The sequence below is a fragment of the Salvelinus sp. IW2-2015 genome, linkage group LG1, assembly GCF_002910315.2.
Source record: "Salvelinus sp. IW2-2015 linkage group LG1, ASM291031v2, whole genome shotgun sequence".
NCBI classification, from domain to species: domain Eukaryota; kingdom Metazoa; phylum Chordata; class Actinopteri; order Salmoniformes; family Salmonidae; genus Salvelinus; species Salvelinus sp. IW2-2015.
In genome coordinates, this window is record NC_036838.1 from 55,818,824 (window position 1) to 55,832,287 (window position 13,464).

At 41.9% G+C, this 13,464-nt stretch overlaps 1 protein-coding gene across 1 annotated transcript; it reads left to right on the top strand.

The window, feature by feature from the left end:
• The first annotated feature begins 3,298 nt into the window (after positions 1-3,298).
• Positions 3,299-6,183, top strand: LOC111970488 (potassium voltage-gated channel subfamily A member 3-like). Its single transcript, XM_023997260.2, has one exon. The coding sequence runs from the start codon at positions 3,404-3,406 to the stop codon at positions 4,952-4,954; it is 1,551 nt and encodes a 516-aa protein (XP_023853028.1). The 5' UTR covers positions 3,299-3,403; the 3' UTR covers positions 4,955-6,183.
• Positions 6,184-13,464: the final 7,281 nt, after the last annotated feature.

A 13,464-nucleotide genomic window follows, 5' to 3' on the forward strand; every position in this document is an offset into this window, starting at 1 on the left:
TCAGAGCATTCGGAACAACCCTACTTATTGGCCAGAGTGTCCAGTGTGCACTCTGAACACGAAACGCTCTGAATTTACGAATAGACAATCCGACAGCACAGTTGCAGTCACCAATGCTCTGGATAACATAACAGCCTAACCAGCTCTGCTAGGGCAAGTAATGTTCAGTGAGCTGTTCTCTCTCTTTCTCTCTTAGATGTTTGGAAGTAGCTGGCAAGTTAGTGCAGAACGCACGGATTGACCCTTAACCCCCCCCCCCCCCCCCCATCTCTTTAAGGCTTAAGAGGCTGTGAACATTGCTGAATAGTTATAGACCAAGAAGGGCTCTCCAATAGTAGTACCAAAACATTGAAATACTTTTTCTCAAAAGTGAGTTTATGAGTTGATCAACTTTCAAAGCATAATTTCTTTCCCATTGTTTCCTCAAATGCAGTGCATGATATACCATTTTGTGGCTCAGAGTCTCTACTTTTATGCAATGTAAAAAACAGAAATTCAAATGTTGCTACATAAGACCGAATCCAGGTGATAAGTCACATTTTTCCTTTAAGAATAATTTGGTATAACTGTCTCAGCCAAAATGTTACATGTCACCAACTCAACACTTTTCATCTTACAGAGGCTTATGATGTGTTGTTGCCATTGAGGCCAAAGGGGCAATAAACAGGATCCCAGGAAGGGAGGTGGTGATCAGCAGGATAACTGCTCTAGTTATTTGGATTTAGTCCTTTTACTAAGTCTTTCTCTGTTAAAGCCTTAAACTGGTTTAAAATAAATGATGTCATGGTTTAGTATTACAGTTATACTGTACACAGTCCTAATGCAGTGTTTCAATTTAGACCAGATAGACAAAACAATGTTTATACAACTGGGAAATTCAAGTGAGACTGATTATCCCCTCCAGGGGTTTTGACCCTCCAATTGGAAAATGCTGCATTATAGTAGCTGTTCTTTGATCCTCAGCTGGCACCAAATGCAGACAACTCTGAAAGCCGGAAACACCCGCTCCAGAAAATCACTATTTACTGCACTCTGAGAATGCAAGCTTTCATTAAAATGTAGATTATGCTATGTTTCAACCATTATATAATCACATTTGTGAATCAATTATTAGCAGGCCTAATGTTGATGTTTTCTATGTGGAGGTACAAGAGTAATGCAATTTTTCAGCAGTGAGGGTTTCTTTAAATTGCAGGTTTGATGGAATTCCATCCTACCATCTCTCGTGAAGGATTTGTTTGTCTGGACAGATCAATGTGTTGCAGCTGATCATAAAAGCATGCCTGTGATGAGCCCTGTCATCAATACTAAGAAATGCAGGTATTGAGATTGAATACTGATTTTGCATTTTCCTCATCAATCCCATGCTGCTACAGAGGTTGACACTTCAGTTCAGACACTTACATTACATTTTATTTGAGGCCATTTTATATCATACAGAATACTAGTGCTGCTCTTGGGATATACTGTGGGGTTATTATTGACACCTTTGATAAAAATTTGCAAATATTACCTTATAAAATAAATAATTCAAATATTGTATGCTCCAAAATAATTGAGACATTATGTCATTTTATACTAATACAATTGCTCAGAGAAAGAGATTTGTCAAGTAGTACTTTTTTTTCTCACAAAGGTAGGGGCCAAAATTATTGACACCACTAAAGATTCTCATTAAAAAAATTGTCAAAAGTGTAGTATCCTACGTGGTCCCATATTCCAAACAATGACTACATCAAGCTTGTGACACTACACATTTCTTGAATGCATTTGCTGTTTTTGGCCATCGAAGAGCCAAGCATGTGCTTGTGTTTCACATTATTCTGTGCCCAATAGAAATGGATGGTAAATAATGTATTGTGTCATTTTGGAATCACTTTTATTGTAAATAAGAATATAATATGTTTCATGTTTCAACACTTCTACGTTAATGTGGAGGCTAACATGATAATCCTGACTGAATCGTGAATAATGATGAGTGAGAAAGTTGCAGAGGGTCAAAGATCATACCCCCCAAGACATGCTAACCTCCCCTGTTATTGGTAATGGTGAGGTTAACATTTTAAGTTAGGGCAATTTTTTTAAGTTATAAATTACAAACTTTATAAGCTCTTTTAAACCTCAAATAGCCTACACTTGGAAATGTCCTGCAACAACAGGGTGATCAAATTAAGATCTAACATTTGTATGCCTGCTGTGTTCTGATAAAATGGGAACATTGACAATACACCTTATATTGGCAGCATCTTTAGGCTACATCTTAGAAATGGCTTCATTTGAAGCAATATTATTACTGCATACGGTAGTCTGGACAATAGGCCGACATATTACYGACACATTTTATACAGAAACAGAAGGCAAAATTCAGTGTAGCCTACTGTTAGTGACATTTGGTGAAGCAGGCCCAATTAGAATATGTAACATGCAATCATGTATTACTTATTTTCATTAGGACTAAATGTAGGCCTAAAAAAGCAGTGATTGTGGTACAATGCGTATGTGGTATGAGTACGAGATCGATCTGATTATTCTTCATGAATCATTATGAGCTAAGATGCCAATGAGATAAATTGTGTGTCCATGCGCTTAATATTTGTATAATCCGTCGATTGAACGGAGTACGCTTTTTTCAGCACCATGGAGAGCAACATTTTTTTATGGCTGAATGGTAGGCTACAAAAACAAGTACATCTAATGTAGAAATTACTTCTAACCCCTTGCAATAGACAGTTCTGTCATTTAATTGAAATTGTCATCATATTAGACAGTAGAAATGCACAGGAAAACGTTTTTTTTCCCTCTTTGTACTAGCCTACATTTTGATGGTAGGGAGTAGACAGTGGGTTTTGTGATAGTGAATCCGTTTTGTAATAATGTTTTCAATCAGGGAAATATCAAATGGGATAAGCATAGGAACCCGATATATTTTGTGGATTTGCAGTTATCCCTTCATCATATTTGTTGTTTCTGTTTCATTTACAAGGTGTTACCCAAGCGGTTAAGAGCGTTGGGCCAGTAACCGAAAGGTTGTTGTTTGGCATCCTAGGTGAATAGGTGAATAATCTGTCGATAGGCCCTTTAGCAAGGCACTTCAATCTAATTGCTCCTGTAAGTCTGATAAATGACTAAAATGGAAACAAATTGAGATGGCGTGCGCCTGCTGGTGTCTATGTGTTTAAGTTCCAACTGGGTGGAAGTGTGTCAGACATGCGCGCCGTGGGCGGGAATAGACCTGTGTTTATTAACCCCAGTGTGTGCTTCGTGGGGCGGAAACACTTCACAGTGGCAACAAGCGGAGATGATGAGAGGGGAGGGAAGTCGCGTCGCCTGAGCGTCGCTCTGCGTGTATGGGGGGTTTGGCTAGAGGAGGCGCGGCGCACTCTGCCCTCTCCATACCACCTGTATGGATGACCACTTTAAACTAATCGACTCACCACGCTCGGTGAGACACAGAGGCAACAACGTTGAGAACCACGGTTACTTCGAGACGGAGAAGGGCGTCATGACTGTCGAGAACATGTTGGAGGAGTCAGTGGCACTTTCGAGCCACCTGTCCGTGGATCGATATGAGCGAGAGCGTGGACGCGATTGCTGCGAGAGGGTGGTTATCAACATTTCAGGTTTACGCTTCGAAACTCAACTCAAAACTTTCAACCAGTTTCCGAAAACGTTGCTCGGGGACCCTAGAAAGAGAGTGCGTTACTTTGACCCACTGAGGAACGAGTACTTCTTCGACAGAAACCGACCCAGCTTTGATGCCATTCTCTATTATTACCAGTCAGGAGGGCGCATACGTAGACCTGTTAACGTGCCTATTGACATCTTTTCTGAGGAGATCAATTTCTATCAACTCGGGGAAGAGGCTATGGAAAAATTCCGAGAGGACGAAGGATTCATAAAAGAAGAGGAACGTATTTTACCCAATAATGAATTCCAAAAGCAGGTTTGGCTTTTGTTTGAATACCCTGAAAGCTCTGGGCCAGCTAGGGGAATAGCTATCGTCTCAGTGCTTGTCATTTTAATATCAATTGTTATATTCTGTTTAGAGACCTTGCCTGAGTTTCGGGATGACCGGGAACCTATCCCGTTAGCACTTACAGTCAATGGGACGGCCTCCTACCACGCAAATCCATTCACCGACCCTTTCTTTGTTATAGAAACACTTTGCATAATCTGGTTCTCTTTTGAGTTGCTGGTCAGGTTCTTCGCGTGCCCTAGCAAATCCACGTTCTCAAAAAATATAATGAACATCATCGACATTGTTGCCATATTTCCCTACTTCATCACTTTGGGGACAGAACTGGCTGAGAAGCAGGGTAACGGTCAGCAAGCCATGTCCCTGGCCATTCTCAGAGTGATAAGGCTCGTGAGAGTCTTTCGCATCTTCAAGCTCTCCAGGCATTCTAAGGGCCTACAGATCTTAGGGCAGACGCTAAAGGCAAGCATGAGGGAGCTTGGACTGCTGATATTTTTTCTTTTCATTGGAGTTATCCTTTTCTCCAGTGCTGTTTATTTTGCCGAAGCCGATGACCCATCCTCCAGTTTCACAAGCATCCCAGATGCGTTCTGGTGGGCTGTGGTCACCATGACTACTGTCGGATATGGAGACATGCACCCTGTGACAATTGGTGGCAAAATTGTTGGGTCATTGTGTGCTATTGCCGGAGTGTTGACTATTGCTCTCCCTGTGCCAGTTATTGTCTCCAACTTCAATTACTTTTACCATAGGGAGACTGATGGAGAAGAGCACGCACAGTACTTGCACGTCAGCAGCTGCGAGCACCTACCCTCAGCCACAGAGGAGCTGAAAAGGACTCGTAGCACGTCATCTCTGAGCAAGTCAGAATATATGGTTATAGAGGAGGGCATCAACAGTGGGTATAAACAGCCCAACTTCACCAATGAGAATAACCAAAACTGCGTGAACATCAAAAAGATATTCACGGACGTGTAAATGCTTTCATTTTATATGATGGAGATATAGAGTTGACTACTATTTTTTTCTATGATATCTAAACTAATCGTGATGTGTCGGTACATATCTGTCAGGTGGAGTGTGCTAGTGTGTCACACAGGTTGCAAAAAGTACTGTGATCTTACAATTCGTCCTTGGAGTCCAAAACAGGTGTTGATGTTCGGTAGTTCGGTAGGTTGTAAGTGTTGCATATTTATTCCCGAATCGAAACAGTGTTGTCGTTGTGTTTTTTGAGGGGAAACGTTCGTTGGCTTATCAGTGTTCAGTCTTGTCATGAATAGCAATACAATATAATATACAATGTCTGTAGGATGTTGCTTACATCGGATGATGACAAACATAGGCTATGCCTGAATGGGCAACATATGCGTAATGGAAATATCATGGACATACAGTATCATAGCCTACGGGAGCAGGCTTTTAGCATTACAGCCAATACCAAATAAACAAGAAAATGAAAGTACCAAGACTCGGGAATGTCTTTGATAAAATATCTCCATGTAATTTGAATGTATCATTACCCATTAAATGGGCTAAAATAATTGTATAGCCTACAATTGATAGTGGTATAAATTATTGGTAATAATTGGATCTGGTCATAATTCCATCCAAAGACATCGTCAGAACTACATGGAATTTATTTTCCTACAAAACATGACTTCCAAGACTATTTCCATCATGGAGGATAGTGTGAGCACAATGATGAAGACATGAACACATTGCATATAATGCGCGCGGATGGAAGAAAGAAGAACAGCAAAGTCCCGCCTCCTGCATGCCACTTAGCCTTGTGATGCAGTCTCCATGACGACTACAGTTTCCTGGGTAACCCCGTTAATGTTACCATGGTATCACTCTGCGTTTTCACAGAAACCCTCCAGATGGATCAGCAGCCCGCCTTGAAAGAGAGAGCAGAGCCCTCCGTGAGTCTTAATATGATAAACATGTAGACCTAATGAAACAACGTTTAAAAAATCTGCAAAAAAAGAAATGTCCACTCACTGACAACTGCGTTTATTTTCAACGAACTTATCATGTGTAAATATTTGTATGAACATAACAAGATTAAACAACTGAGACATAAACTGAACAAGTTCCACAGACGTGACTAACATAAATTTAATAATGTGTCCCTGAACAAAGGGGGGGGGGGGGTCAAAATCAAAAGTAACAGTCAGTATCTGGTGTGGCCACCAGCTGCATTAAGTACTGCATTGCATTTACTCCTCATGGACTGCGCCATATTTGCCAGTTCTTGCTGTGAGATGTTACCCCACTCTTCCAACAAGGCACCTGAAAGTTCCCGGATATTTATGAGGGGAATGGCCCTGGCCCTCACCCTCCGATCCAACAGGYCCCAAACGTGATCAATGGGATTGAGATCCGGGCCCTTCGATGGCCATGGCAGAACACTGATATTCCTGTCTTGCAGGAAATCACGCACAGAACGAGCAGTATGGCTGGTGGCATTGTCATGCTGGAGGGTCAAGTCAGGATGAGCCTGCAAAAAGGGTACCACATGAGGGAGGAGGATGTCTTCCCTGTAACGCACAGCATTGAGATTGCCTGCAATGACAACAAGCTCAGTCCGGTGATGCTGTGACACACCGCCACAGACCATGACAGACCCTCCACCTCCAAATCGATCCCGCTCCAGAGTACAGACCTCGGTGTAACGCTCATTCCTTCGACGATAAACGCGAATCCGACCATCACCCCTGGTGAGACAAAACCGTGACTCGTCAGTGAAGAGCTCTTTTTGCCAGTCCTGTCTGGTCCAGCAACGGTGGGTTTGTGCCCATAGGCGACGTTGTTGCCGGTGATATCTGGTGAGGACCTGCCTTACAACAGGCCTACAAGCCTACAAGCCCACAGTCCAGCCTCTCTCAGCCTATTGGGGACAGTCTGAGCACTGATGAAGGGATTGTGCATTCCTGGTGTAACTCGGGCAGTTGTTGTTGCCATCCTGTGCCTGTCCCGCAGGTGTGATGTTCGGATGTACCGATCCTGTGCAGGTGTTGTTACACGTAGTCTGCCACTGAGAGGACGATCAGCTGTCTGTCCTGTCTCCCTGTAGCGCYATCTTAGGCGTCTCACAGTACGGACATTGCAATTCATTCCCCTTGCCACATCTGCAGTCCTCATGCATCCTTGCAGCATGCCTTAGGCATGTTCACGCAGATGAGGACCTGGGGCATCTTTCTTTTGGTGTTTTTCAGAGTCAGTAGAAAGGCCTCTTTAGTGTCCAAAGTTTTCATAATTCTGACCGTAATTGCCTACCGTACGCTGTTAGTGTCTTAATGACCGTTCCACAGGTGCATGTTCATTAATTGATTATGGTTTAATGAACAAACATGGGAAACAGTGTTTAAACCCTTTACAATGAAGATCTGTAAAGATATTTTGATTTTTACAAATTATCTTTGAAAGACAGGGTCCTGTAAAAAGGGATGTTTCTTTTTTTGCTGAGTTTATATATATATGTGTGTGTGTGTGTGTGTGTGTATATGTATTTGTATACACACACACACACACACAGTATGTATATATATATATATACTGTATATACTGTGTGTGTGTATGTGTGTGACACACACACACACACACATACACAAAGTATATATATGTATGTATATATGTTTATATATATATATATATGTATGTGTATATATATAGCTGTTGTGTGACACAAAGTGTATGTAATGTATGTATGTATGTATGTATGTATGTATGTATGTATGTATGTATGTATGTATGTATGTATGTAATGTATGTATGTATGATGTTATATATATAAATGTGTGTGTGTGTGTGTGTGTGTGTGTGTGTGGTGTGTGTGTGTGTGTGTGGTGTGTGTGTGTGTGTGTGTGTGTGGTGTGTGTGTGTGTGTGTGTGTGTGTGTGTGTGTATATATATTACTGACACAGTATATATATATATACAGTACAGTCAAAAGTTTGAACACACCTACTCATTCAAGGGTTTTTCTTTATTTTTACTAAATCAAATCAAATCAAATGTATTTATAAAGCCCTTCTTACATCAGCTGATGTCACAAAGTGCTGTACAGAAACCCAGCCTAAACCCCAAACAGCAAGCAATGCAGGTGTAGAAGCATGGTGGCTAGGAAACTCCCTAGAAAGGCCAGAACCTAGGAAGAAACATAGAGAGGAACCAGGCTATGAGGGGTGGCCAGTCCTCTTCTGGCTGTGCCGGGTGAAGATTATAACAGAACATGGCCAAGATGTTCAAATGTTCATAGATGACCAGCAGGGTCAAATAATAATAATCACACTGGTTGTCGAGGGTGCAACAGGTCAGCACCTCAGGAGTAAATGTCAGTTGGCTTTTCATAGCTGATCATTCAGAGTATCTCTACCGCTCCTGCTGTCTCTAGAGAGTTGAAAACAGCAGGTCTGGGACAGGTAGCACGTCCGGTGAACAGGTCAGGGTTCCATAGCCGCAGGCAGAGCAGTTGGAACTGGAGCAGCAGCACGGCCAGGTGGACTGGGGACAGCAAGGAGTCATCAGGCCAGGTAGTCCCGAGGCATGGTCCTAGGGCGCAGGTCCTCCGAGAGAGAGGAAGATAGAAAGAAAGAAAGAGAGAAAAAGAGAAAAAGAGWGTGAGAATTAGAGAGAGCATACTTAAATTCACACAGGACACCGGATAAGACAGGAGAAATACTGCAGATATAACAGACTGACCTTAGCCCCCCGACACATAAGCTACTGCAGCATAAATACTGGAGGCTGAGACAGGAGGGGTCGGGAGACACTGTGGCCCCATCCGACAATTCCCCCGGACAGGGCCAAACAAGCAGGATATAACCCCACCCACTTTGCCAAAGCACAGCCCCCACACCACGATATCTTCAACCACCAACTTACCATCCTGAGACAAGGCCGAGTATAGCCCACAAAGATCTCCGCTATGGCACAATCCGAGGGGGGGCCAACCCGGACAGGAAGATCACGTCAGTGACTCAACCCAATCAAGTGACGCACCCATCCTAGGGACGGCATGGAAGAGCACCAGTAAGCCAGTGACTCAGCCCCTGTAATAGGGTTAGAGGCAGAGAATCCCAGTGGAGTGAGGGGAACCGGCCAGGCAGAGACAACAAGGGCGGTTCGTTGCTCCAGTGCCTTTCCGTTCAACTTCACACTCCTGTGCCAGACTACACTCAATCATATGACCTACTGAAGAGATGAGTCTTCAATAAAGACTTAAAAGTTGAGACCGAGTCTGCGTCTCTCACATGGGTAGGCAGACCATTCCATAAAAATTGAGCTCTTTAGGAGAAAGCCCGGCCTCCAGCTGTTTGCTTAGAAATTCTAGGGACAGTAAGGAGGCCTGCGTCTTGTGACCGTAGCGTACGTGTCTGGATATGTACGGCAGGACCAAATGGAAAGATAGGTAGGAGCAAGCCCATGTAGTGTTTTGTAGGTTAGCAGTAAAACCTTTTCTACATTGTAGAATAATAGTGAAGACATCAACGCTATGAAATAACACAAATGGAATCATGTAGTAACCAAAAAATTGTTAAACATATCAAAATATAGTTTATATTTTAGATTCTTCAAAGTACCCACCCTTTGCCTTGATGACAGCTTTCACACTGGGCATTCTCTCAACAAGCTTCATGAGGAAGTCACCTGGAATGTATTTCACATAACAGGTGTGCCTTATTAAAAGTACATTTGTGGAATTTTTTTCCTTCTTAATGCGTTTGAGCCAATCAGTTGTGTTGTGACAAGGTAAGGGAGGTATACAGAAGATAGTCCTATTTTGTAAAAGACCAAGTCCATATTACGACAAGAACAGCTCAAGTAAACAATGAAAAATGACAGTCCATCATTTTGACATGAAGATCAGTCAATCCGGAAAATTTCAAGAACTTTGAAGTTCCTTCAAGTGCAGTCGCAAAAACAATTAAGCACTATGATGAAACTGRCTCTCATGAGGAACGCCACAGGAAAGGAAGACCCAGTGTTACACTGCTGCAGAGGATAAGTTCATTAGAGTTAACTGCACCTCAAATTGCAGCCCAAATAAATGGTATGCATACGGGGGAACTCCTTCAAGACTGTTGGAAAAGCATTCCTCATGAATCTGGTTGAGAGAATGCCAAGAGTGTGCAAAGCTGTCATCAATGCAAAGGGTGACTACTTTGAAGAATCTCAAATATAAAATGTATTTTGATTTGTTTAACACTTTTTTGCATAATACATGATTCCATATGTGTTATTTCATAGTTTTGATGTCTTCACTATTATTCTACATTGTAGAAAATAGTACAATAAAGAAAAACCTTGAATGAGTAGGTGTGTCCAAACTTTTGACTGGTATTATTCAACTTTACAGAATGGAGGCAGTTTTTCCTGTAGCCTATATCCAAGACATCAAATCAATGATAGCCACAATAAATTAATAAATACATCACTTAACATGTTTTGGGTTGTGTTAAATCAAAAATGGGATCAACATAACATCAAAACGCAGTAATACAGTGGGGAGAACAAGTATTTGATACACTGCCGATTTTGCAGGTTTTCCTACTTACAAAGCATGTAGAGGTCTGTCATTTTTATCATAGGTACACTTCAACTGTGAGAGACGGAATCTAAAACAAAAATCCAGAAAATCACTTTGTATGATTTTTAAGTAATTAATTTGCATTTTATTGCATGACATAAGTATTTGATCACCTACCAACCAGTAAGAATTCCGGCTCTCACAGACCTGTTAGTTTTTCTTTAAGAAGCCCTCCTGTTCTCCACTCATTACCTGTATTAACTGCACCTGTTTGAACTCGTTACCTGTATAAAAGACACCTGTCCACACACTCAATCAAACAGACTCCAACCTCTCCACAATGGCCAAGACCAGAGAGCTGTGTAAGGACATCAGGGATAAATTGTAGACCTGTACAAGGGCTGGGATGGGCTACAGGACAATAGCCAAGCAGCTTGGTGAGAAGGCAACAACTGTTGGCACAATTATTAGAAAATGGAAGAAGTTCAAGATGACGGTCAATCACCCTCGGTCTGGGGCTCCATGCAAGATCTCACCTCGTGGGGCATCAATGATCATGAGGAATGTGAGGGATCAGCCCAGAACTACACGGCAGGACCTGGTCAATGACCTGAAGAGAGCTGGGACCACAGTCTCAAAGAAAACCATTAGTAACACACTACGCCGTCATGGATTAAAATCCTGCAGCGCACGCAAGGTCCCCCTGCTCAAGCCAGCGCATGTCCAGGCCCGTCTGAAGTTTGCCAATGACCATCTGGATGATCCAGAGGAGGAATGGGAGAAGGTCATGTGGTCTGATGAGACAAAAATAGAGCTTTTTGCTCTAAACTCCACTCGCCGTGTTTGGAGGAATAGAAGGATGAGTACAACCCCAAGAACACCATCCCAACCGTGAAGCATGGAGGTGGAAACATCATTCTTTGGGGATGCTTTTCTGCAAAGGGGACAGGACGACTGCACCGTATTGAGGGGAGGATGGACGGGGCCATGTATCGCGAGATCTTGACCAACAACCTCCTTCCCTCAGTAAGAGCATTGAAGATGGGTCGTGGCTGGGTCTTCCAGCATGACAACGACCCGAAACACACAGCCAGGGCAACTAAGGAGTGGCTCCGTAAGAAGCATCTCAAGGTCCTGGAGTGGCCTAGCCAGTCTCCAGACCTGAACCCAATAGAAAATCTTTGGAGGGAGCCGAAAGTCCGTATTGCCCAGCGACAGCCCCGAAACCTGAAGGATCTGGAGAAGGTCTGTATGGAGGAGTGGTTCAAAATCCCTGCTGCAGTGTGTGCAAACCTGGTCAAGAACTACAGGAAACGTATGATCTCTGTAATTACAAACTAAGGTTTCTGTACCAAATATTAAGTTCTGCTTTTCTGATGTATCAAATACTTATGTCATGCAATAAAATGCAAATTAATTACTTAAAAATCATACAATGTGATTTTCTGGATTTTTGTTTTAGATTCCTTCTCTCACAGTTGAAGTGTACCTATGATAAAAATTACAGACCTCTACATGCTTTGTAAGTAGGAAAACCTGCAAAATCGTCAGTGTATCAAATACTTGTTCTCCCCACTGTATATCAATATTTCAACAGCCCGTTCTAAATCTTAGCTATTTATTATATACCTATATTTTATTATCTGAAGAAAATGCAATCGCTCATCACAATTCCTTGTCATTACTAGAGGCTTATGCTCGATATCTCTCTGAGTTGGCATGCCAACTGGGGCTGACGTCAAGCCAAACTATTGTCCCTTGTTCTCCTCACACGGCTGTGAACTGTCCCTCTCAAAACAAACACAAAGGCTATGCCAAAAATAGGAGACGGCATTGGACATAGACAACCCATGCGAGCAAGACAACAACATGCATATAATGTATGGCCAATAAATAATAAACGAAAACATAGCAAATGTAAATAATAAATTTATATATATACATAAACACGTAAATACAAATAATAAGAATAGCATTTATTAATATTCGTATAATTATTAATGTTATTTTATTTTTTAGTACGATTATTATCCATGTCTGACAATGAATCACTTAAAACAACAATGAAGATGAGTAGCCTGATTATTCTGATTAATAAATCATCTTTAAAATACTATTATGGAGGTCTTTGGGAGTATTTTGGAAGTTAAAATGTGGGAAGGACAGTGCTTGCACGCTGTAATGTCAACGAAATATTGATTTGTTTTTCACCCGCGCAGGGCTGGGAGCTGTATTGCTGGTCACTTCCACAGTACTAGCGCTACCTCCCGCAGGGTGGTGTCCCAGCGCTGTTCTGCTTTTCCGTCTCTGTTAGGATTAATCATAGCCACGCTGCACCGTTCCCTTCCATCACGGCTAATCAGACCCAATTCACCTACATTAAATCAGTTACGCATAATTTAGATTTAGTTCAAATGTAAATGGACATGTTAGGGTCTAACTATCTCTGAAAAAATACATTATCCTAGTTGAAAAACCATTTGTCATTTGAAAGTGATAGTGCTGAATGTGGGAGAAAATCGTAGTAGTCTAATTAATTGGTAGTTAAATGGGCTAGGGCAGAATTAGCTTCACAGATCTCCTTGAAAATTTACCCACCACTACTCTGAAAAGTCTATGCCCAAAACAAAGTTCAGTGCTGCCCTCAAGTGAGATAACATATGTAGGACAGGGAGGATACAAGCTTGTTATGTTCAGCATTATGATATGTCTAKACTTTTTTATTGTATAAAGTGCACGTTAAGATATCAAACATGCATAGTGTAATCAAATATGAATGAACTAATAATGGCAGAATATGAAATTATTTTTGACAATCCTAAATCACATGTAATTTCCCCCTAGTCGGATGGATATTTTCACTTGGCTAGATCAAATAACCTCATCTCAACCAGCCAACAAGCATCGCCCAACCAACACTGCTGCAGCAGAACACATGCCCCTGAAAGGTAGTGTA